At 40.1% G+C, this 26,578-nt stretch overlaps 1 protein-coding gene across 3 annotated transcripts; it reads left to right on the plus strand.

The window, feature by feature from the left end:
• Positions 1 to 1,842: 1,842 nt before the first annotated feature.
• glyr1 (glyoxylate reductase 1 homolog (Arabidopsis)) lies at positions 1,843 to 26,578 on the plus strand. 3 transcript variants are annotated; one of them, XM_086132252.1, is made up of 17 exons: positions 1,843 to 1,915; positions 3,407 to 3,443; positions 3,556 to 3,635; positions 3,716 to 3,854; positions 5,983 to 6,093; positions 10,889 to 10,966; positions 17,923 to 17,976; positions 18,166 to 18,216; positions 18,309 to 18,382; positions 19,431 to 19,530; positions 20,318 to 20,428; positions 20,511 to 20,612; positions 20,726 to 20,888; positions 21,763 to 21,942; positions 22,060 to 22,184; positions 24,235 to 24,315; positions 24,489 to 26,578. In XM_086132252.1, the coding sequence occupies exons 1-16, from the start codon at positions 1,878 to 1,880 to the stop codon at positions 24,307 to 24,309; spliced, it is 1,518 nt and encodes a 505-aa protein (XP_085988378.1). In that variant the 5' UTR covers positions 1,843 to 1,877; the 3' UTR covers positions 24,310 to 24,315; positions 24,489 to 26,578. The 3 variants fall into 3 exon arrangements, with proteins under 3 accessions (XP_085988378.1, XP_085988377.1, XP_085988379.1); XM_086132251.1 differs by having other exon boundaries at positions 24,235 to 26,578; XM_086132253.1 differs by lacking the exon at positions 10,889 to 10,966 and having other exon boundaries at positions 24,235 to 26,578.

Below are 26,578 nucleotides of genomic sequence, written 5' to 3' on the forward strand. Positions count from 1 at the left end.
TTCCCCATTTTAATGCTCTCATCAAAATGGAATCATGAATCAGTTTTCTACGTGACAAATGCAAATATTTACTGAAATAACAATTTCGATTTTCAATTTTACATGAACATTTTTCACTTGGAGCAGTTATTCACACATAATCTCTCACACAACATCAACAACAGTTCATGATGAGTTTTCATCATGAACTGATGTAGCATATTTTTTGTTATTCATTGCATATCGTTACTAAAGCTGTGCAACACACGATGGCATAGAGCCGTCTTCCTCAACTGGCGGACCGCGATCCACGACCGGACCGCCGACCTCCTCTGTCCGGACCCTCGGCAAATTGTATAAAATAATAAATTATAAAGTGATTTTTACGTTATACATTTTATATTTTTGGACTATAATCTGCGTATTACCGCGATCGCTTGTTAAAATTATCCGTTTTATTTGCGTGCACGAACAGATGTATTACAGAGGACGCGGCAGCGACTGTGTGTGTATAATGGCTGAGCAGGGCATGTCGGCGATAACGATGCGCTGATTGGCTCCTCTGAACTTAAGGTGTGTCCATACATAAGCGTCACGCATTCAAATTGGATGATTGTGTCAGGAAACAGACGCATGCGCGACGCCACAATGTGCTCACAGCTTCAGCCCCGGAGAGCCGCACATAGACAATTAGACAAGACGAATCGCGGGAGGTTTCGATCGTGTGCAGTTTTGCTCCCGTCTACCCGGGGATCTTTGCAGCTGTTTAACAGCAGAACATGTTTGGGGACTATCCCCCCCGGTCTAGTTAAAATGGTATAACCCAAGGGGCAAGGTGCGGCTTGCCATCGTTACCGTCAGTTGCGACTCATGCTATTAAAGCATTAGTCAAACGCCATCATGACTTGTGTCATTAATAAACAAAACAGAACACCGCAACATGGTAAATGAACATCCCAATGGCGTCCTCAAATAATATTTGCATGCCTCAGACATTGCATTCACCTTTAGTGGAAGAACAGCACTGCACATTCCTGTGCTCCCTTGTGTCAGTATTTAAAATGGTTCTTAATTCCTCTTCTGATATATTTTTCAGTGATTTCAGAGGGGATGTGAAAAGGGGAATTGTACAAATGAAAATAATATTTTTGTTTTCATGTTTAGTATTTATTTTGGTAAAATGAGTATTTTGTTTTGCTTTTGTTAAATTAAGGGAAAAAAGACAACTACTGTTTAACAAAGTTAAAGTAAAAATGTCTTATTTCCCTAAAAGGGCTATTTCTATTATTAAGCAGGCACAAAAGCTTAACAAAATAAAAGAGTTCCTCTGCCTCAACACAATACCTCTCATTATTTGCTGTGTACTGGCAAAGTTAATAATTGTTATTTTCATGCACCCCATTATTGGTTGGTTGTGAGGTGTGTTGATTTGTATAAGCTTGGCTTGACCATACTAAATGGGCATATAGCCCTGCTCCCCATGTCCGCCGTGCATGGGTCCGGACCTTGGTCTTATTAAAAAAAAAAAGTGGACCGACAGCCTTTCTAGTTGAGGACCACTGGCATAGATAGAGTGTGAGAACTTTAACCACCTCTGGTTAAGCTAAGGACACCATTATGCCATTTATCCTATCATTTAAAGTTTTGCATTTATTCTATCGATTGCTACAGATAATGTTTACGATTAGATTTTATCTGAATTGCGAGAGAACGTTGTTTTTTTATCAACTGTCTATTTTGTACACGTGACTCCGTCCACGGAAAACGAGTGAAGGGCGTCTCAGCCAATGGCGTACACTGTGTGGACACGAAAGGCGGGGCTTCGCTTCTTGATTAGTGGGTGTGTGAAGTGTTGTCTTTTTCTCTCATTCGTTGCGACGTTTTATTTGAGTTGCAAGATGGCGACGGTGCATTTGAGAATCGGCGATCTCGTGTGGTGAGGTATCCATTAAATGTTAAAACATGCCAGTTTTACTCGTACTTTTCTCTACATTCATTAATGTTGTTTTATTTAGTGTATAAAAACGTGATCAAGCAGTAACTACGTGTAAATCCTTCAAGTGTTAGCCAGTTGGTTCGTTGATGGGTAACCCAAACAAATTGTTAGGCAAGCTGACTCAACATTCGTTGCTAGCTCCTTGCTAACGTTAGCGGAAAAACAAGCAGATGTTCTGATAATGGAGTCCTCTCCGTTGATGAAATATAGCTTTATGGATACTATTCTGATGGATACTATTCTGAACACGCAATTGACTGCCACGCGCTCTATCCATTCAAGTTTATATACGTGTTGTATAATTTCCTACTCTGACGACGGGTTTTAGTAGCGCAGTTGCTTCAGCGGAAATCTAGATTAGCACGGGGGCGTTAACACTGAAAACTTTTTTTTTTTAGCCGTCGACTTGGTCGGGCCGGAACATTAGACATTTTGCTGGTGTTTACCATAGTTTGTGACTAATGTGTTATTGAAGTGTCTATATCTTTGAAGCTGCTCTTAATGCGGGCCTAGAGGCACTTGTTTGCGTTTCTCCTCGTGAATGATCCACCACTGTTACAGACTTGAACAGTGAAACAGCGAACAAAAGGGACATAAAGCACAGAACATTTTTCACCAAAGAGCCGTTTTGTTGCTAAATGTTAACCCTTCATACAATTTCCAACATGGAGTGTTGTTTTTGAATGTTTTCTTCTGGAAAATGCTCCACTGACGCAGAAAAACATGGGGTTGACATTAGGCTATTCGGATGTTTTACAAGAACTGTTCAATAAAAATGTGCGTAATGTTGTTATTCTTCAAACGTGTGAGGATGCTACTGTCAAAAACAAAACAAAAAAACAACCAGAACCCTTTCCTAATGTATCATGGGTTATTCAATAACATGCACATTCCATTGAGTGTGCGTTAACAAGCACTTAAAACACATTTTGAATTTATATTGTTGATTCAGGAATTATGTTATTAAGATATCCTTTATTTGTCCCGCAATGGGGAAATTACAGTCAGAATTCAGAAAGGAAAACCCTGGGTAGGGAGAGGGGGGAAAAAAAACACGCTCGAACTATCCTCTTCTGAGGATAATTTAAGTCCAGGATAAAAAAAGACCCTAGCACATAAATAAGCTTATGACAGTTACAACAAGTCACAAGACATAACATGTAATAAGGGGGAGGATGAATGGGAAGAGGGGTTGACCGCGACGCTGCATGTCTGACCAGCTGCACGGACCACCTTGCGCTCCGCAGATCGTACCACGTCACGGGGGAAGAGTGTCTGACCTACATTTTGGTTTTAATAAAGTATCAATGTTTATGTTGATCCATCTAGCATTCTATTTCAGTACTAGAATTGTGGAAAGTATTTTTTTTTCTACTTTCTACTTGCTGTACATGAGTAATAAGCATTGCCTAATACTTGTTTAAATTCCAGGGGGAAACTTGGCCGCTATCCACCATGGCCAGGAAAGGTAAGTAATAATAATAATAATAATACATTTTATTTGTGGGCGCCTTTCTAGAATAATAAATGTCGCTTTTGGTCTTCAAAACACTTCTATTTTATTTTTATTTTCAATTTAGATTGTTAGTCCGCCCAAGGATCTGAAAAAGCCAAGGGGAAAAAAATGCCATTTTGTGAAATTCTTTGGAACTGAAGACCAGTAAGTAAACATTGGTACATGTTCCGACCGAGTTCACGATTATGTCTTCAACAACTAAAAATGATTACATTTCTCTTCAGTGCTTGGATCAAAGTGGAGCAACTGAAGCCCTATCATGCTCACAAAGAGGAGATGATCAAAATAAATAAGGGCAAACGCTTCCAGCAGGCTGTTGATGCAGTGGAAGACTTCCTTAAAAAATTGAAGGGGAAAGAACAGGTGAGGGTCTTGTCTGATAAGACTTAAAAAAACTGACAAAGGATCATCATTTCATTTCAAAACAGCAGTTTAAGTTCGTTTCTAATCAATCCAAAGTTAATGTGGCTCTCAGTCATCTAAGATTGAGTCACAGTCATCCTGTCTTTGGGACACTAGACACTTTAAGAGAACATGACATTTGTTTCTTAACCATTTCCACAAATTTCCCTTCATGGATCAGAATTGCTGTAATATAAAAAATAAATTAAAAATATCATTAACAGCCATGCATGTTGCCGTTTGCAGTTGGGGTTTGGAAGCCAAGGTGTGATGACCAAATATTACATTTCTCACAATATATATATATATATATATATATATATATATTGTACTTTTCATTACTCCATACAATATTCGATCTTCCCACACACATTAATCAAGATGACCTTGTTCCAGATATGATCACTTTCTTGTATTGTGCCATCAATGGATATAACTTTTTAAACTCTGTTAAGTTATAAACTTTTGTTACTTTGAGGTCAATTTATAGCTTTTTCATTCTTGTCCCAAACACCACCACACTACACCCCATTGGCCTGTCAGCACAGAGGGCTTGGGGCAGAAGGGATCAACCAAACTATATGAACAAATGTTGCCTATTGCATACTTGCAGCATGTGGGGTTCTGCTGTAATATTTACTGAGTGGTGAGTCTCGGCCGATATTTTTTAAGAGAGTCAAATATGAATCGCCATTGCATGGTGTGGTGACATCGCATAATACAGACCATCAAATATACAGAAGCTTTTACATATGTGGGAGAAATAGTCTCTTTCCAGGTTTAAGCCAGCAAGACACAGCCGGCCGGCGTTGAGACAACACTACAGAACACACATTTTGTTTTGAGACCATGGTTCTCTGGCCGGGGAAGCAGCAAAGCTCCTCTATATGGCAGGAGACCTCTCATTCAATTGAATAGGACTCGATGAGCAGTGCAAGCACTCACAAATTTTTTTAACCCCAAAACCTCAATATTTCATCCATTAGTACATATGAAATTGCAAATATGGTTCGCCGTTGTGGTAGAACACAATCATGTTTGTACAATAATACCTCGTTTTTCATGGTTAATTGGTACTGGACCCTCCCGCGAAAAGTGAAAAACCATGAAGTAAGATTTGCCCTCCTAGGAATTCGTGTTGTTTTTGGCAGCCATTTCAGATTTAGTCTTCGTCTTTCGGGCAAAAATATGCTTATTAGTTTTAGTCACATTTTAGTCATTCCTATTCATGATAGTTTTAGTCGACAAATACTCAAAAATGTTTGTCTAGTTTTAGTCCGTTTTAGTTCAAAATAGACTTAGATGATTTCCACCCAATAGCAAAAACTTTCTGACCTACTAAGAATTATGCATTAAACACAGATAAAGTAGTCGCAGCGGAATCAATGTTCATTACTCCAAAATAAGCCAAGAACCAAAACACTTTCTTTGGCAATTGTTGTGGGTTTATTTCTGTGAACCAACCTGCTCAAGTGCGATGAACATACACATGCCCAAAATATGAGGAATGCTGAAAAATATGAGACTTAAAGCAAAATAAATAAACAAAATAAAGGCAACAATGTTTTTACAACATGTACGAGAGGGGACTCCTATCTTTAGTGCAGTTATGGTGTAAACTTTATTTAATCCTCAGAGCTCACAGTGTGGATGATTTTACACCCCGATTCCATTACTGCAGCTCAGAATAAGAATATTTACCGGGTACTTATTTATAATGGGGAAAAAAAACCCTGAAGCCACAAGACTTGAAGCGTGAAGTGGCGAGGGATCACTGTATTATGTTACTTTATATATTGCGTTTTTATGACTTGGCCGCTGTGTGGCTTTGCCTCTCTCGTCTAAAACCAGGAAATGGATGTGTTCCATTGTAACAGCTTGTCCCTGATAAATATAATGGAAAAGTGGCCACTTGGGGACAAGCAAGGCCATCTTGATGTGGAACTAGGCTAATGGAAAAGCACCATATGAGTAGTCATGGTTGTTTTTAGACATCTCATATGGTTCGCCCTGCTACACTTCAAAAAAATAATTTTGGTTGTTGCTGTACACAATTTATAATGTGCTAAAGTACAATTTCTTTGTCAAGAACTCTGAAGGTAAAGGAGACTCCAAAGGAAAGAAGACTCCTAAAAAACCACTAAAAATACTGGATGAGGACGATGAGGATCTCAGTGCCTTGAGGGACCCCTCTGAGAAGGTCAGTAAGACACAACAGAACAGGGCAAGAAAAACCTTCAGTCCATTATTCATAGAGGAGCCATGCTGAGTTTTACACCACAAATACACTCACACCTCTGCAACAGGCCAATTCCTTCGAATATGAAATGAAACTGCTTGCCAGAACATCAATGTGACAGCTCCCTTGAGAAATAAGAAACAGAAATATAATGTACTGTCTGTCGTACGTGAAACAAAATATCACCCCCTTTGATTTGTTTGTTACAGGTAGGCCTCCTGTCTCGGGCCCTGATTTACTAAAATCCCAAATAGCAGGATCTGAACTGCGTTGACACGCTAACAGATTATGCATACTGTTGCTGGCTGCGTTGTGCCTAATATATATGTGCCTATAATAAAAAGGGTGCACAAGCAAAAACGATGTAAGCTTCATTGCACACGCAAACAGATGCAGAAGCTGATTGGCTAGCCCATGTGCTTCCAGACTTCTGCTTAATGACCATAATTGCGAGAAGTCCCTATTCACTGTGGGAGGAATTATGCAAATAGATTAATTTAGCGCAAACAATGTTTACGTTGTATCCTATCTGCTGCCTGAAGACAGCTGTCACGCCCGTGACCCTCGTGAGGATAAGTGCTTTTGAATGGACAGTGGAATTATTTCAAATCCAACATGAATTACACTGGCTCAAGTATGGCAAACGGGTTTAGGGTCAGTTTGATGCACACCTCTAAAATAACAAATTTGGTCAAATCACCTTTTACGATGTTATCAATACTGTAATTATATTCATGGGGGTGGGTTAACAAAAAACAAAAGTGTGAAAAAACATTGAAGAAAAATTAAAAACAAAATCCACAAATCTGTGGGTGCTGAACTGTGAATATGCAGGAGTCCGCTGTAATTGTGAATTTTAGTTGATGCCATGGGCTGCAAAACTGAACAAAAAACAGTGGATAAGGGTACTTTATTAGTGAACTGTACACAAGGTTGTACCCCATCTTGTCACTATGGTGATGGTTTTATACTTGATATCTCCCAGCAACTTCAGTCCCTAGTTAAAGGGGAAATAACCCCCCAAAAGTTTTACTTACAATGATATGTTCTATCTGTAACTACTAATCTAAAGAAGGCATCCTGATTAATACTGCGTTTGTGGACTAGGAACCCTGGAGAATCACGGGGTCAAATTTGACCCCTATAAATTCTGCTGCTGAAATGCTACCCTTAAATCCCGAAGGGTCAAATTTGGCCCTAATCCTAAATAAGGATTAAAGCATTAAATATTTGAAAAAACATATTTTGGTGTTCAGTGAACATATAACAGTCATTTAAAGTAAAATTCATCATTTTCCAAAGAAGAAGAAAAGGGTTCTCCAGGGTTAAGCAGCAAAACCCACCCATTTTTTATCCCTCTCGAGGGGTTACCATTTTGACACTAAAAGTTGGTGAAGCCTCGGCTAATGATCAGTCACGTCTCAGCTTGCAAATGTCACATGACCAAACCCAGAAAACGGGTGAGCTGTATTTGGTTGTCACCTGAGTCGTGAGCAACTGTGGTGTCATTTTCAGTCAACAGCAAGTCGTAAAATGGCCGCCTCCTGAGATTGATAAAATTGGGTTGATTTTGCCCTTTAATTCAGATTTCACATATTAATCAAAATACTCTGTTTAAACTAGTGGGCGTGCATAAAACGAAAGTTCTACCCGCCTTTCAGACCTAATATTTAAAGACGCAAACTCAGCCAACACAACTCATCTCAGATTTTATGAATCACGTTGCATGCGCTACATTAATCTATTTGGATATTCCTCCTACATCATGAAAACCTCGCTGCACTTTGTAGACCTAAACCTCATTGTGCCCTGTTTGTAGATCGGTGTGTACATTGTTTTGCATTTAAAAGAAAAGTGGTTGGTATACTTTACTGTACCACTGCTTGGTTTTTGTAATATAAAAGCAATGAGAGCAAGATAAATCATTTCAAAAATGTTTTCACCATTAATGTGACCTGTAACATCTACAAAGTAAATGAGAAAACACCCCATCTTTTTCATCAGCACACACCTGCACCATTTAAAAGCACCTCTGTTTAACCCCAAATAAAGTTGAGATATTCTAATAGAAGCCCATTCCTGACTTATATTTAACATCTTTTAGCATAACCCATACAGAGCTTCTACAGCATCAGAGGGATCTCATTGTTCAAAGGGTTCAGTCAGGAAAAGAGTACCAAAGAATTTCCTAAGCATTAAATGTACCATGAACCACAGTGAAGGCAGTAATGATCATGGTATGTCTGTGCTATAGGTGTGAGTGTCAAGACTGAAGTATTATCTGTAAAAGGAAATCATTCAGCCCTGATATGATTTGCAGAATCAACTGGAAATCTCCTAAAGACTCGGGGATCATTTGTTCTGGTCTGGTGAAACCAAGGTTAATCTTTCTGGCCGTAATTTCAAACGATATATTTGGTGTAAACACAGCGCTGTTTATAACCAAAATAACTACAGTTGGCATGGAAACCTGATTGATCATGCCATGGCAATGGCAGGATCATGCTTTGCGGCTATTTTTCTTCAGCAGGAAATGAGCCTTAGTCATGTACTGTTCCAAATACCCGTCAATGTAAAGCACAAAACCTTCAGGCTTTTGCCATGAAGCTAAGAAGAAAGACTGACTTCATCTTCAGAATGACATTGAAACGAGACGTATATTGTCACATTGTGTGCCTCACTAATAGATCGCAAATGGACTGTACTGTTATAAAACACCAATGTCCCGAAAAGATTGGACTTTTTGAATTTTGTGGGTCATAGGTCACATTAAAGGTTGAAAGGGGTTTGAAAGGATTCATCTTGGTCTCACGTTTTGTTTTTTAAAACATGACAAAATCCTGCCATTTGAAAAGGGGTGTGTATACTTTTTATCTCCACTAAGTAGTTCCAACCGTTGGAACTCAGTGAGGGAATGACAAGAGATAAGACCAGAACAGCGCTAGTTTTTGCAACAAATGGAGATTCCTTTTGGCTACAAATCTATAATTTTTCGTGTTTTTTTTTTCTCCCCCGGCCCTTATTGTGTTCATACAGTTTTCTTAATTCAGTGAAATATTCATTTGTAAGCAGTTTCTATTAGTTTTGGCTAATGATGACTGGCTTTTTAGGTGGAACATGCCAAAGGAACTAAAATAGCACATGACCGTCACTCACACAGATTTTATTAAAGCATATTGTAGTGAACTTTAATGGAAGTGTCCGCTTCCCTTCAAGAAAATACACACCATTTATGTGATGCTTTCCCAGCGAGTCCCGGCACCTCTTTGCAGTGTGGCGTAAGGTTTATTTTCGTGATCATGAGCTATGACTAGTTTCTTATTTATTTATTTTTTTAGCAAGACCAGTAATTGGTCTCTGACACAAAAACACAGACTTGTTGGTGGGAAAATTACTGTGTAGTTTCAACCAAACATTTGTTCTCAGCTACAGTCGTTGGAAAAACCTGTTGACCGTAGATGTAAATTAAGGCAAGTTGTTAGCTGCCTGACCTTTTTAGGTTTGGCGGTTTGTCTGGGTGATTATACAATTTTTAATGATTATTTTGGATGAATATTGAAATCACGATGAAAAAATACGATTGTTCATTGATTTCAAATATTCGTAATTTGTCAATACGAAACTGTACTTAAAATATAACTTGAACAACCCAAAAATATATTAGCAACAAGTAAAATAATAAGAGTAGAAGAAGAACATTACTATTGAACTTAATGTAACTTGCATTTCGCTGATAAGGAAGAATCTATTCCTGTGAAGATTGCTGTTGCCTCTCTTTATTTATGACAGTGTTTAGCTGGATGTCCGTCATGTGAAAGAATAGCACTCCAGGAACTCAATGCGCTCGCAATGTTTTTTTAAACAGTTTTACTTGTATTTAAATATGTGATAAATGTAATTGTTTTTATTTTTTGTTTAGTTTTACAGTAAACTCTGGGGTATCATTAAACATCTTGAAGCACGCTCAGAGAGGGCAGAATAGCATACACGTCACATAGTTGCTGCAAGTAACGCCGCGTTCAGCGTGTGTTCACGGCGCAGAAACTGTTCAGCACATTATTCATTTTTCTTTTTTTCAAATGGGTTTTTATTATAATGGGTAGGCAAAATCGACATCACGATTACATTTTGATGTACAGTATTTTCCCGGATTATAAATCGCTCTGGAGTGTAAAATCGCACCAGCCATAAATTGCATAATAAAGAAGAAAAAAACTGATATGGCGCACTGGAGTATAAATCGCATTTGAAAGGCAATTTAAAATAACAAGAAAGTAGAGAACAGGCTGAATAAGTGTACAATATGCTCATGTTACATGACACAAAACGAACTGAGAACGTGCCTGGTATGTTCACATAACATATTAAGAGTTATTCTGATTACAATATCATAAAGAACATGCTAACAAGTTTACCAAACCATCAGTGTCACTCCAAATCACCAAATCCAATGAAATCTTCATCCACTTTTAAACAACTCAGCCAACTCCTGAGGTAAAAGATGCGGCACTTCCTCTTCAACGCTGCTTACGTCAGACTCAGTCCATTTATCAACACAGGTCTAGAGCACCTTCTTGCGGTTTAATGTGAAAATATGAATGTGGATTTATGTTCATGTTTTGGTTTTGTGTCCATCACACTGGAGGTAATTTGAAGAAATCGCCTGATTTTGACATCTGAAATGGGTATCCCCTGGAAATCTCAAATTCACCCTCTGTTTTAAAGGTGAATGTGTGTCTCTTTCCTCCTTTTAAAGGACTTAACTGACTCTGACCCTGAGCCGTCCACTATTGAGAGGCTGGGGGCTGCACCTGGATTCAAATGGGAAAGCAGTGTAGGTGAACCCTTCCCACCAAGCTTGCCTTGCCTTGCCCTTCTTCTACCTCAACTTAACCCTTGGCTTTAATGAACAGCTATGCAGACCTTTTCCTTCTGACCTTTTGGTGCTTGCACTTGACCCCTCATTCTGTTTGGTTCCCCTTTTGGTTTTGACACATTATAGTGTGTCACGGTTTTACAATGGCCAATTTGTTTCAGTTGAGCGAGAAAATATTTAACCGAGCCACCAAGTATTTCATATAATTAAAGCATGGGTTGTAGCTCCGCTCTAGGGCTGTGGTTCTCAACTGTTGTCACCCTGGATCCCACGTTCTCCTGTTGTCACTCAGTCGAGAACGATACGGAAAATGTATTGTTAAAAAATTGCCTTTGAAAGTATGTTCACATTTTAAATATGCAGGCAAATAGTCAAGTCCTAAGTACAGTAAATTCAATATTTGTATGAAAAAAATGTGAAACAATTGAAAATCTGTCAATCTGTTATAAACCAAGCAACCTCTACTTTTTTTTTTTAACTAACTCCCTGTGACCCACCATTGATGAATCCGCAACCAGCTTTTCGGTCTCGACCCACCAGTTGAGAATCACTACTCTTGAATTTAGTTGAACCTAATAGTTGGCCTCAGCAGTTTATGGCCATGGATAGGTACACAATTGAAAAGATTCCACCACTTGCCCGACAAAATTGACATAAAATGCACCACGCGATGTGTAGCCGCATTTGAGAATTCACTCCAGAACCTTAAATAAATAAACAAATAAATAAATAAAAGATAATCAAGAGTTTTGTTTTTAAATCATTTTTGTTGGTCTTGATCTTAATTTCATCATTTAAAGCATGGGCTTTTCAGTGTATACTTTTTTTTTTTTAGCTGGGTAACCGTTTTTTCCCCCTCCTATCTGATGTTCTCATATAGAAAGATAGGTAGGTTTATTAACTGCTGAACCCTCAGATTAGCTTCAGCTAAAGTTAAAGGAGCCCCTTCATCCTCAAAATGAGTGGACTGTAGTGGAATTGCCCCTAAAACCACTTTATTTGTGACTGTTACGATCGGCTTTCATTCAAGCTATTGCCAAACAGCTGTTTGGTTTTTTTTTGTTTCCTCTACCTGAAAGTGAAGTGTCCTTTTTAATTAGGAATAAATGGAAAATTGCTCACTCACAATCGCCAAAAGTGCATTTCAAAGGATGTTTCGGTGACACAAGCATGTGCCAGCGACCAGCTGAATTGAGCCATGGTGGTGCTTATGACATGGGGAAATGAAGCCCACTGCTAAAAGCCATTGGTCTGGGGCGAATAGTTTGCATAGCAGCCAAGGGCTGCCTCTCCTTTGTCTGTGACGTGTTCTCATCACTCGGAAGGAGCCGGCGAGGTCATACTTTGGCCACGGTCACACTGCAGGGCAGTGTGGGTTTTATTGTAAGATCTCATCTTTTTATGTAGTTGTTCATCTTACAAAAAGAAATTCAACTTCTAATGTGAATGGAATGTGTTAGTGAAGTGACAAGCACGCATGCAAAACATGGAGCGACACACATGCACACTAAATACGTCGTTTGTGGCATGGTGTTTACGGAGGTAAATGTGGTTGCTACTGTGTATAAGTCCCAGTTTTGTTACAGCTGTGGCACAAGGATTTTGTGCTTGAACAGACTGCATGTGTTAATACAGTGATCCCTCGCTCTAAGGCGGTTCACTTTCCGCGGCTCTGCTGTTTCACAGATTTTTTTTTTCAGTGCATTTTTTTTAATGCTTTTAAACAGTGAATTGCGTTCTGCATCCTGATTGGCTAAGGCACTGACCGACGTGAACAGTCTCCGCACCTTGTCTCTGTGCGCCTTGCCAAATTTACCTTTGTAAATCTTTGGTCTTTGGTTTCATTGTATCAGTGGCGGATGCTGGTCTGTCAAGGAGGGGAAGCTCAATTTCGGCCTACATCATAAAATGTGTCCGTTTATTTATATGTGAATTCTACTCTCCGTTCCTTTTTTTAAAAAAATGACACGGTTGCCTTCACCATAAGATCGGTGATTGGCTCATTTCGCTGTCAATCAAGTCAAGTCAAGTCAACAGTATTTATAGAGCACTTTCAAACAGCCATCGCTGCATACAAAGTGCTGTACATGGAGCAATTTAACATGCACAATAAACAGTAAGACAAATCGGTAATAAAGGCGGTAGAAAGCACCAAACAGTAAAACCAAGAACAAATCTAAGTCATGCTTAGTCGAATGCCAAAGAATACAAGTGAGTTTTGAAGATGGGCAGCGAGGAGGCTTGCCGAATGTTCAGTGGGAGGTCATTCCAGAGAGAGGGACCAGCAACAGAAAAGGCTCGATCCCCTCTGAGCCTCAGTTTAGTTCTTGGTACTTCTAATAAAGTCTGGTCCACAGACCTGAGGCGCCGGGCAGGTGTGTAGGGGCGGATGAGCTCAGAGAGGTAAGGTGGCGCGAGATTATTCAGAGATTTGAAAACTAATAAGAGGATCTTGAAAATAACTCTAAAATGAATGGGGAGCCAGTGAAGGGATGCCAGAGTAGGAGTTATGTGCTCCCTCTTACGAGTACCAGTCAAGAGTCGAGCGGCGGCATTCTGGACCAGCTGAAGGCGCTTAATGGAGGACTGGCTGACTCCAAAGTAAAGGGCATTGCAGTAATCGAGCCGGGATGTGACAAAGGCATGAATTACTGTCTCAAAGTGTTCATGTGAGAGGAGAGGTTTTATTTTGGCCAGCTGTCTAAGGTGAAAGAAGCTGGATTTAACAATCAAAAAGAGACAGATCATCCAATCATCATGCAGAAAAGCTGAGCTTCCTGGCCAGCCGATAAACGCCCACTGTCCATAAGGGGTGCCAGTAGAGCGTTCACACGTGCAAATTAGCTCCGGCTTAGCCCCGGAAAACAGCTTACACCGGACCAAATTTGATCCACCTCATGGAGGTGGTTTAAAAATTTGCTCCGAAGCAAATGCTTGTTTGCGAAGCAGCACCGGTGTAAATTTGCACATGTGAACGCAACTGGGTTAAATTTGCTCCAGAGCAAATGCTTGTGAAGAGTTTACGTACGGCGAGAATGCGTTGCTTTCGCGCTCTGTCAGACTTCCGTCATGTGTTTGTTTAATAACGACACAAAACTTGGCTGGTAACATCTTTCCTTTTGTAGGAGACTGGACTGTCTCGGAGTTGTTTGTGTAGTTGTGTGTTCACAACCCCCCGCCCCCCATATAATTTGTTTTGCGATTTCCTCTCTTGATTTTCTGTTTGGCGCATTACATTTTTGCTTTTCTGAGTGGCATTGAAGTCATCGTTGATTTACGTTTTCGGGGGCGGTCACTCTCGAGCAGAAGGCACGGAGACCGAGAAGGAGAAGGACGTGCCTGTCCAGTAGTCGCTCGAGTTGTGTATACGTTTTGAAAAGAACCAACACGACAGCTCATTTGTTTTCTGTCGTTTTGCTCCGCTGCAGAAACTGCCGTGTGAACGCAAGTGGGGCTGCACCGACGCTGTGCCGGTGCAGACACGCTCAGCGGCTTTGTACGTGTGAACGCTCCACACAATTTGCTGCGGTGCAAATATATCGCAACAAAGTACATCGATGCAGCGCCGGAGCAAATGTGTGCCGTGTGAACACTCCTATAGACTCCCAGAGACGCTGAGCGTCCAATGGGCGGGTCAAAACCAGCATTTATCCAATGACTCGTCTCGTTTCAATACATTGGGACAACCTCCACTGAATTGTCTAGACGCTCAGCGTCCAGACAGTTTAAAGCACAGTGAAGCTGCGGGAATGAATGAGAAGAGAGTCGCGTCGTAACCAGTAATAAGAAGCTGATTCGGACCAAAAGTTGAGCGCGTTGTAGTGCATATTTAGTCAATGACATGTCCACACAATTATACGTACACACACATTTTTGATCACTTACTTTTTGACATTTTAGGGGAAGCTCAGCTTCCCTTGCAGTCTTAGAGCAACCACCTCTGCATTGTATACATAGTTCAGTATTCTATAATAACTGTAAAAAATAAAGCTGACTATCGAGTACCAAGTACAACTTTATTGTCGATTGTGATGTATGTGATTTGAAATTTCGTCCCTCTCACATTTTTTCGCTTTTTTTTATTTTTAATTTTTTTAAATAAATCCTACTTCACGAATTTCATTTATCACTGGTTCTTTTTGGAACCTAACCCCCGCGATAAACGAGGGATTACTGTATAGCGTTTGTGTGTGGATATTTGTTATTTGAGGGTCAAGCCCTCCCGTAATCCATAATGCAAATGTCAGATGGGTTTTCCATTGAATGGCAAGGGTCAGCATTAAAATGGCAATGTAGCTATAAGAGAATGCGTGTTGTATTTAAATTAACAATGTATGTCATTATTTTTGTTGTGTGTTTAGTTTGAAAGGAAGCTGCAACTGGGGTTTGTATCGTATTGGCCCGAATATAAGACGGCCCTGATTATAAGACGACCCCCTCTTTTTCAAGACTCAAGTTTGAATACAAAATTAATTTTTATACAGAAAATAATTACAGTACATCTGAAACAAATGATTATAACAATATACTTGAGAGAAAAAGCATGTTATTTTCCCTCTTTCAAATCTTAATATCTGAACATTTAAATATGTAAACTAAAGTGCAATCACATTCGTAAATGAATGGCTTCTGTTTTTTGAAATGTAAATTACATCGTAACTTCTCCTCAAATGCCGGTTAACTGGCTGATCTTTGACACTTTTCTCCAGATTGTCTCTACGTTTCTCCATTTTCTGTTATCTCTTCTATTATTTTCTTCTCTTTTCTTTCTTACCGCTATTTTTTATTTTTCCTCTTCGTGGTACCGCTATTTTAATTCTTCGTGACAGGGGTTCAAGTTCAGCATTCGCTTCAATGATATCTGCCGCCATCTAGCGTCGTGAATGGGTATAATGTCTAGACTCCGAATATAAGACGACCCCCACTTTTTCATTCTTATTTCAATGCAAAAATCACCATCTTATATTCGGGCCAATACGGTATAACCTTCTTAATGCATGCTCGGGGAAGGCAGAAGAACACAAGTTCCACACTGTAAGCAACGGGGTACATTCACAGCACAGGAACTCGAATACACATCCCACGCTATTTAGCGCATGAATAAATCTTTGATTTGTAATGTTTTTATGTTCGTGAGAGGTCATTTAGATTTGCTCAGCCCTATTCTCGGATTATTGCCTCACCGAAGTCTGTTCTTGCCCCTTGCTTTAATATTTGCCGTCCTTCTCAACTGTATTTATAGAGCACTTTCAGACAGCCATCACTGCATAAAAAGTGCTGTACATGGAGCAGCTAACATATACAACAGTAAAGCAACAAATTGGTAACAAAGACGGTAGAAAGTACCGAACAGCAAAACCAAGAACAAATCTGAGTCATGCCTTGTCAAATGCCAAAGAATACGAGTGAGTTTTGAGGCGTGTTTTAAAGATGGGCAGCGAGGAGGCTTGCTGAATGTTCAGTGGGAGGTCATTCCAGAGCGAGGGACCAGCAACAGAAAAGACTTGATCCCCTCTGAGCCTCAGTTTAGTTCTTGGTACTTCTAATAATGTCTGGTCCGCAGACCTGAGGCGTCGGGCAGGTGTGTAGGGGCGGATGAGCTCAGAGAGGTAAAGTGGCGCGAGGTCATTTAGAGATTTGAAGACAAATAATAGGATCTTGAAAATAACTAAAATGTATAGGGAGCCAATGAATGGATGCCAGAGTAGGAGTTATGTGCTCCCTCTTACGAGTACCAGTCAAGAGTCGAGCGGCGGCATTCTGGACCAGCTGAAGGCGCTTAATGGAGGACTGGCTGACTCCAAAGTAAAGGGCATTGCAGTAATCGAGCCGGGATGTGACAAAGGCATGAATTACTGTCTCAAAGTGTTCATGTGAGAGGAGAGGTTTTACTTTGGCCAGCTGTCTAAGGTGAAAGAAGCTGGATTTAACAACGGCACCAATTTGCCGGTCAAGTTTGAAATCACTGTCCAGTTTAAGACCCAAGTTTGAGACTGTTGACTTAAGATAAGGGAAAAGGGGGGCCTTGAAAAGGATTACTCGCTTGTAACTTGTTAGGAACACGTTCCAGTGGTCATGGCTTGAGGAAAAGGACTTGAACCGAGATTTTATGTCTGACTATATTAGAAAGGTCGACAAACCTGGTAAGTCAGTTAAAATTATATATAATATAGTAATCCGGAATTTTCAGGAAAGTCCACTTTCATGTCTACAAACTTGCCAATGCCAGCACCTTCCAGCTTCTGTCAATAAATACATACACAATAAAATAAAATGTCACTCTTCAGCCTCCACTTAAGTACACACACAAAGTGACTTGCAATTTAAACTCCGTCGGTCTTTAAAGCATTTAACTAACCCAACTGAAGTTTTCTAGTGTCTGCGCACCATTGCTCAGAAAGTGAAACAAAAATTTGTCTCCCCAAAATGTCATTGAATTTCTTTTTCCCCTTAAACTTTGTGAATCCTCTGTACACTAGTTGCTGTTTGACTTTTCTGTGAATTTCTCAGTAATATTCCACGCATTGTGGTATTGTCGTGAACACTTTCAAATCTTGTTTTGCGCCCTCCTGTGTGGGGTTTTCTCGTTCTCCTTGTAATTTATGGGATTTCTCCAGGAACTCTGGCTTCATCCCGCATTGCAAAAACAAGCATGCTGAGTTAATTATAGACTAAGTTTACCTAGATCTCAGTATAAAATTTTCCTACGATGTGACCCAAATGAGGACACGCGATAAATAAAATGGGTGGATATTCTGATATTTAAGTTGCATTCTGCACGATCAACAAAACGGCAATTCCTAATGAAATGGCACAGAAGAGCAATTATTACCCTGATTATGTTGCATTGTGCTGAGTGCGTTCTGTACAGTTCAAAGAGCACACATTCCAACTGAACCCTTGTTCTGTTGCAGCCTGTGAAGGATGACCCACATTTTCATCACTTCTTACTTAGCCAGTCTGAGAAGGTAAAGATTTACACAGTGTTTACATTTTCTTAACAATTGACACATCTAGGTCTTGAGAAACAAAATGTAGATTGTAGCCACACTTTTTTTCTTAACTCATTCAAACGGTTCCATCGTGCATCGCAAAATGGGAAGCTCGGCTTTGTCAAATATTCAACTCTTAATACATACTCTCATTTATTCTCTTAGCCTGCCTCGTCCATGGAACCGATAAGCAAGCGCCTAAAAATTATTGAAGAGGTATTTCAAAATGATATGTATATATTTATTCCTTTTGAAATACATTTTCCATCACTCTAAAAATGACAGCTATATGGCTTTTGATTTTACAGGATACAGCATCAACATCCATTCAAGCGGCAGACAGCACAGCCATTAATGGCAGCGTCACACCAACAGATAAAAGGTATTAAAAACACACTGCAGTGTTTGGTGATTTGCCAAATTTCATCGACAAAATAACAGATTTATAAATTTATAATTTTATCAAATGAAGCTCTGCTTGAGAAGTGGTACAGAAAATGGAAGGAGGCATATTTAAAACTGAAAGTAAAACTAGAAATTGCGATTACCTCGGAATTGTATGTGATTGATTATATTGATAGATTTTGTCAACAAGCTAAAAAGCCAAAGAGGAATGTTTAGAGCACGGTTGCATTTTTTAGATTATGAAGGAACAAATGTATGACGATATGCCACCCTTGGGGCTTTTAATTCAGAGATACGACACCGAAAGCAACACTGATGCCAATAAATCCTCTCCGCTTTCTTGCTCCTCTATATTTGCAGTGTGGTATCTCAAAGTTGTGCACAAAACCAGAGATTTTAAATGACAAAGATCGGGGGGATAAGATTGCATGAGCTCCACACTGGGATGTTGTGGGGAAAAGGGTCTGTCCTTAGCAACATTCGTAATAACTCAGCCATCTCAAACAGAGCTCCTTTTGTGATTGAAATGGCATCTATTAAGGTATGAAATTTCATTTCAATTTAATAGTGTCTCCAACTGTAACTTTTATCAATATTGCTCAAAGAAACCCAAACAAAAATGTGTAAGCACATGCAGGTTTTCCAGCAGCTATTCCAATATGTTCTATTTTGAAGGCAAAACAATTCAGCTTTGCTTATTCCAAAATGGAAAAAAAGCACTGATCTAACAAGCTAGTTCTCTTTATACCCCAATTTACCTTATCAGAATAAGCTGGTTGTTTTTACAAATTAAAACATCAATGTAAGCAAACTATTTTGATAATGTGCTTCATATATCAGAACAATATTCAACATTCTCTTTTGTGGAACCCCAAAAAACATTTACATGTCTTAAAATTAAATGTCATGATATAAAATTATTAGAAGAAATTCACCCCTGTTGCCTCAAAGTTTGAACCTGTCACTACTTGCAAACATCTATTCCATGTTCACGTTTGACCAGTTTTCTTCTCTTTTACTCTCAGGATAGGATTCCTTGGTCTGGGGCTGATGGGTAGCGGAATCGTATCCAACCTGTTGAAAATGGGTCATGTTGTGACAGTCTGGAACCGTACAGCAGAAAAGGTACAGAACAAAGCCTTCATCACTCATGCCTACAGGGCATGCCAGAAAGGTTCCTGGTGTCACAAAATACTGTGCATTTCAAAACCAAACCACAAACAGCTCATCTACACAAAGTTCCTGTGATGTAGGCTCCTTCGTTCAGTCCACGAGCAGAAGCAAGAGTTGTGGCTGATTCATCATAACACTTAGTCCTCTCACAATGCAATGGGCATCTTGCAGTTCCTGGCTAAGGAAAACAACAGACCAGAGTAACGCCCCTATTTTCACGCCATGGTTCTGTGATGCGTTTTCAGCTTTCCCATGCCCAAGGGTGTCATTGAAAGTAACCTGTTTAGACATGAACGACATCAAAGGTGGCCATGACGTCAGAGCTGTGCAGGATGCTGAAAGAATCATTCTGAGAGTATATGCAGGCGTGGCAGAGAAGGCTGTGATCATGCGTTAGACCCCAAGGTGATTACTTAAAATGGGAAAACTTGTGGTTTCAATTAGAAAGTACTTTGTGGCACCATTTCTGGAACCATATCTGTGTGGACTGTTAATTCACCTAATATGGAATTGGATAGAACCAATACATGTCCATACACAGTGCTCACTGAATTAACAGCTCACTACACAGCGTAAGGTAAAGACCAAAATATATTTCTGTTATGCTTAACATAGAAACATGAGTATCTCCATGCTCTTAAATTGAAATATTGTTTACCTAATGAATGTTAAAACTTAAAATTTAGCCGCTGAAGCATTTTAGAACTTTCTTTTTTTGGGGGGGCGGGGGGCGTTCCAGTGTGACCTTTTCATCCAAGAAGGTGCCAGGTTGGGTCGGACTCCCGCAGAAGTGGCTTCAATGTGTGACATCACATTCTCATGTGTGTCTGACCCAAAAGCTGCCAGAGATGTGAGTTGGACAACAACAATCTTCCGGAATCATGGTGATCTTGGTTTTGCTGATAGTACCATCTTTGTGTGTTTTGATCCAGTTGGTTTTGGGTCCCAGTGGAGTGCTGCAAGGAATCAGGCCGGGCAAGTGCTATGTCGAGATGAGTACAGTTGACCCAGAGACTATTACCGAACTCTCACAGGTGCTTCAACTCTTGGTGTTGATATACTTACAGTGTATCTTGGTTTACAACCCCACTATCCCAAAAGTTGACAACATTGTTGCATCTAATTGTTGCACACATTGTTATATCAGGTGATCACATCGCGGGGTGGACGTTTCCTGGAGGCTCCAGTGGCCGGAAGCCAGCAGCTCTCTAATGACGGGATGTTGGTCATCTTGGCAGCCGGTGACCGAACGGTTTATGAGGACTGCAGCAGCTGCTTTCAGGCCATGGGCAAGACTTCCTTCTTCTTGGGTATGTAGGGTGTAACGACGCCAGCCATCTTCTGTTTCTGTATTTCTTCATCAATTTTACTGTTAAAATTGGATACTGTAAAATGCAATCTGTGGTGCTCATCAATATGTAAACATTTATTTTAATTTCATACACAAGCTGCACAAATGACTCATACAAATATGAGATCAAAAAATAACTGCCAAACTGAATAAAGTAGCAACTGAAAACACTGCTTGTGCCACAACCAAATAAGCACAATAACAGCGTCCAGAAACTTGGGATAGTCATATTTTTTTTAAGTCATTCTGCTGAGTACTTCCACTGAATTCAAGTGGTTTCAAAGTTGGAGGGAGAAAAACCAATGCCCAAAGAAGCTCCCCGACTTCAGTCTCGCGTTCAGCCATTTGCTCTCTGTGTTGACCCAATCTTTGAAAGCTGCATCGTATTTCAAGGCATCTGCGCTTTTTGCCTTTGTCTTCTAGCAGCAAGAAAGTTCAACGCTGCTGCATCCATGGTTTGAATAAATATTTGAACACTTCATACGTGCAGTGGGCTGCTTGCATGCCTTCCAATTTGAAGGCTGCATGGCAGGCATTACGTAACATTTGTGGGATGACTATTTTGTGCCCCTGAGAGCAGATCTGAATGTCAATTTGAATGCTTCATTGTGTGCAGTTTTAAATTTAAAATGTGATGAATTGAAACCTTAAAGTGAAGCTCATAAAAAATTGTGAGCACTGAATGAGATTTTGGTGATTTAGAGAGAAGCTAAGAATTTGACAATAGTGTGGCGCACCAAGGATTGACAACCATCTGCAAATAAGCCGCATTATTTTTTTGGAGGGGTGTATGTGTGGTTTCTAAAATGTTTTGTGTAATTGTTCCTTAAAAGGCGAAGCAGGAAATGCAGCAAGGATGATGCTCATCCTCAACATGGTGCAGGGCAGCTTCATGGCCACCATTGCAGAAGGACTCACTCTGGCGCAGGCTACTGGCCAATCACAACAGACCTTCTTGGACATCCTATGCCAGGGCCAGATGGCAAGCACCTTTGTGGACCAGAAATGCCAAAGTAAGCAAAGTGCATGAGGGTTCGTAAAAGATGAGATGTCTCTGTACATTACACTTCACGTTCCAACAATATCCGAGGATCTTATTATTGGCTCATTTTTCTTGTTGCCTTATCTAGATATCCTACAAGGCAACTTTAAGCCAGACTACTATTTGAAGCACATTCAGAAGGATTTAAGGCTAGCCATCTCCATGGGTGATATGGCCAACCATCCAACTCCAATGGCTGCAGCTGCCAATGAGGTACTTTTTACTTTCAGTGGTCTGCGTTTTGATGCATGGAGTTCTCTCTGCTGCATTCGTTTTTTCTATTCTGCCTTGAAAAAATAAGTAATTAATACGTGGATGAAATAAATTGCTGTTTACTGTAATTGAACAGTAAACATTACCTAACTGTGACCCGGTCAGTGTATATCGCAATTAAAATTAAATTAATTTTCTTGTGACGTGGTTACATGGCCAATCGGGTACAGTGGTGAGAACAGGTATTTGATACACTGCTGCTTTTTGAAGTTTTCCCACTTACAAAGCAGGTAGAGGTCTGTAATTTGTATCAAAGGTACTCTTCAACTATGGGGGACATAATCTAAAACAAAAATCTAGATAATCACAGTCAATGATTTTGAAATAATTAAATTACATTTTATTGGAGGACATATGCATTTGATCGCCTATCAACCATTAAGAATTGAGGATCTCGCAGACCTATGAGTTCTTCTTTAGGAAGCCCTCCTGTTTTTCACTCATTACTTGTATTAACTTCATCTGTTTGAACTCTTTCACTGTATAAAAGACACCTTTCCAGACAGTCAATCAAACAAACTCCAACCTCTCCACAATGGCCAAGACCAGAGAGCTGTGCAAGGACATTAGGGATAAAATTATAGAACTGCAAAAGGCTGGGATGGTCTACAGGTCCACAGGGAAGCAGCTTGGTATGAAGGCAACAGCTGTTGGCGAAATAATCAGAAAATGGAAGAAGTTCAAGACGACGGTCAATCTGCCTCAGTCTCCCATGCAAGATCTCACCTCGTGGGGCATCAATGGTCCTGAGGACGGTAAGGGATAAGCCCGGAACTACACGGCAAGACCTGGTGAATGACCTGAAGAAGAGCTCGGACCACCGTGTCAAAGAAAACCATCAGTAACACACTTCCGCCGTCATGGATTAAAATTCTGCGGTGCACGTAAAGTCCCCCTTCTCAAGACGGTGCATATCAAGGCCCGTCTGAAGTTTGCCATTGATCATCTGAATAATCCAGAGGAGGAATGAGAGAAGGTCATGTGGTCTGATGAGACAGAAGTGGAGCTTTTTGGTCAAAATTCCACTCACTGTGTTTGGAAGAAGAGGAAGGATGAGTAGAACACCATCCCAACTGTGAAGCATGGAAGTCGAAACATCATTCTTTGAGGATGCTTTTCTGCGAAGGTAACGGGATGACTGCACCATATTGAGGGGAGGACGGATGGGGCCATGTATCGTGAGATCTTGGCCAGCAATGGCCTTCCCTCAGTAAGAGCATTGAAGATGGTCGTGGCTGGGTGTTCCAGTATGACAATGACCCGAAACACACAGCCAGGGCAACTAAGGAGTGGCTCCGTAGGAAGCATCTCAAGGTCCTAGAGTGGCGTAGCCAGTCTCCACAGCTGAATCCAAGAGAAAATCTTTGGAGAGAGCTGAAAGTCTGTGTTGCCCAGCGACAGCCCCGAAACCTGAACGCTCTGGAGAAGATCTGTCTGGATGGGTGGGCTAAAATCCCTGCTGCAGTGTCTGACAACCTGGTGAAGCATTATTGAAAACGTCTGATCTCTGTAATTTCAAACAAAGGTTTCTGTAGCAAATATTAAGCACTGTTTGTCTGATGTATCAAATACTTATGTCCTGCGGTAAAATGCACACACATTTTTAAAAAATAGACTGTGATTTTCTGGATTTTTGTTTTAAGATTCTGTCCCTCATAATTGAAGAGTACCTTTTGATACAAATTACAAACCTCTACCTGCTTTATAAGTGGGCAAACCAAAAAAATCAGCAGCGTATCAAATACTTCCCACTGTACATGTGTATTGTAATAAAGTGGAGAGCGGCATAGCCGCCCCTATGAAAACAATTGACACAAGCCTGTGTCATCATTTAATGATTGACTTTCTACAATGGGTTGCAAGGCAAGGGAAGAGCTAAAAGAGATGAGTCTTAGTGTGTGGGTCTTCTTTTCAGAGAGGCACTCAAAAATGGTTCCTCTTGTGTGTTCTGACCTTTGCTTAGAAAGCTCGTCTTTTGTTTTCGCTACAGGTGTACAAGAGGGCCAAGGCACTGGACCAGTCAGACAATGATATTTCTGCAGTCTACAGAGCCTACATTCATTAGACTGAGGTGTGACTTCCTCTCTGGACCACAGTCTTTAATCCCTCATTATTCCCCCTATTGATGTAACAAGTTTTATATTTTTAATTCTAGTTTTATTTCATGCTTTTTTTTCCTTTTCTTTTTTGCGCCTGCTTGGTTATATGCCCACAACTGATGGGATTGCAATTTCTTCATTATAGGAAACATTGAACATTGCACTGACCTGAGGGGAAGATGTGTGTTTAGTGCCCTAAACAAGGTTGTACTACTGCAAGTGGAGGCCGCTTATCAGACCTCTGAAATCAGACTCGTGGTGAAAGTACTATAGGTTGTGTGTGAAGGTGCGATTGAGGTGTCCAGAACCACTGAAGAGCAGGTTGTCCAGTCCCAGCCCACATGGCTTGCTGTCAGGTTTTGACTGCATCACCCCCAAGTATTCTTATGTCCAAGTGAGTTAATTTAAGTTTGTCTGTAAATCTACTCTTTTCTTTAAATATCTACAATTCCAAGAGGAAAACTGAGAGAACATTGCCTTAAAATAGTACACCCTCAACTCTTTCATTGGATTTATTTATTTGTGAGGTCCTCATTGGAGTTTGTAATGCATTATTTCTGTATTTGACGAAGACAATGGAGGCTTATTGGATTTCCTGGCTACAGTAAGGCTGACAGCCTTAAAACGCAGTCAGAACTTGACGTTGTCATCAAGTTTTGAGATTTTCATGTTTGATTCATTTTTTAGTTTGGAATTCTCAATTCTCTTGCTTTTATTTTATACATATAAATTATCCTGGAGTGAGGGGAATCCGCTTTTGAGTTATATTTTAATTGAGATGGGCCCCAATGTTTCAGGATTTTTTTTTTCTGGTTGTTAGGGGGGAAAAATATGATCTATGTTCTGCTAGGCAACATTGAACCATGCCTCATTTAAAAAAAAGAAAAGAAAACGTGATGAATAAGTATTTATGTGACTGAGAATTGTTTCACTGACTGAAAGCTGTAGAATAAATAGAATATTCTTAGCAGCAAATTTTTGTTTTTGTTCAGTCACTGGCACCCTACTTAGAGCAAATAACTTGCCGACGCTCATCAGTTTGATATATTTTATTTTGCAGATCTGGACCTAGAAACGGATGCTTAGGCCATGGATAAATCTATTGTTGTGGTTACTGCTAATGATGGGGGGGCGAGGCTGTGCTAAAAATGTTACACATATAATTATGGCAGAAAGACTTGATCGGCTTAAATATTATGTACAGTAGCATACATAATTGGTTTCTTGCAGAGAACCAACACACGCCATGCTCAGTTGCATAATGCCCTGTTTAGTTTTGTTGTTTTTAAGCAAAAGTAAGACTGCATTTAACTGGGCAGTGAATTCTTGCGAACGTAACGCAATTTGGGTTTTTGTCAGGGGTTCTAAAAGGTTGCAAACCGTTTTTCTTGTCTGTAAGAAAATTTGAACATTTAAAATTTTCACAAGCATTTGCCGATTGAGGTGTATGGGGGAAGTCAACTCAAAGATGTTCTTAATAATACGTTGCATGTAGCCCAACTAATCTAAACACGGAATTCTGGTCAGCATTGCGTGAGTGAGACATGACTTTAGCATTAAAAATCCAGCCATTTTTATCCATCTCGAGGCTCAGCTTGCGAATGTCACATGACCAAACTCGGAAAACAGGCGAGCCGCGATTGGTCGTTAACCTAGCCCGAGCAACTGTGATGTCATCTTTGGTCAGCAGCAAGTGGCGATCCATCCGCGCCCCCCTGAGATGGATCAAGACAGGTAGCTTTTGCATATCCCACAAATGCAGTATTAATCAGAGTACCATGTTTAGTCTAATGGGGTTGCATAAAACACGTAAATAAATTTGGGGTGTTGATTTCCCCTTGAAGTCCATCATAAGTCGGCAAACCTTGTTATCAAGTTCAGTAACTTTTCAATTTGGAGGATTTTACGTTTGTAATACACGCGCACACACACACACACACACACAGTTGGAGGATGTTTTACAAGCCAGGTGTAAATAGCACCATGGGTTCGTTTGATATCTTCAGTTACTGGCATAAACTCTTTTGACTCTTCTGAGCAACTAAGTCTTGTCCTAATACTGTAGAAGTGTAAATTGATATTTACCGGTAATCAAATCACATGCCCAAAATGTGGAGATTGTTTTAAGGATGACGGCAACCTATGGTAATTTGGGGGATATTTATGATTTGAACATGTGGAATTTCAAGACTTTTGTGCTGTTTAATAAATCCTCTCCTCATTTCTGACATCAAA

This window comes from Hippocampus guttulatus, chromosome 16 (genome assembly GCF_054856545.1).
Source record: "Hippocampus guttulatus isolate MCC_2025c chromosome 16, RoL_Hgut_1.0, whole genome shotgun sequence".
NCBI lineage: Eukaryota > Metazoa > Chordata > Actinopteri > Syngnathiformes > Syngnathidae > Hippocampus > Hippocampus guttulatus.

What these genes read in the sequence shown, in the direction of transcription:
- glyr1 (XM_086132251.1), top strand. Translation starts at nt 1,878, where the DNA reads ATGGCGACGGTGCATTTGAGAATCGGCGATCTCGTGTG. An exon ending in ACCCAAAAGCTGCCAGAGAT is followed by an intron (nt 20,429 to 20,510) that starts GTGAGTTGGACA and finishes GTTTTGATCCAG; the next exon opens with TTGGTTTTGGGTCCCAGTGG. An exon ending in CAAGACTTCCTTCTTCTTGG is followed by an intron (nt 20,889 to 21,762) that starts GTATGTAGGGTG and finishes GTTCCTTAAAAG; the next exon opens with GCGAAGCAGGAAATGCAGCA.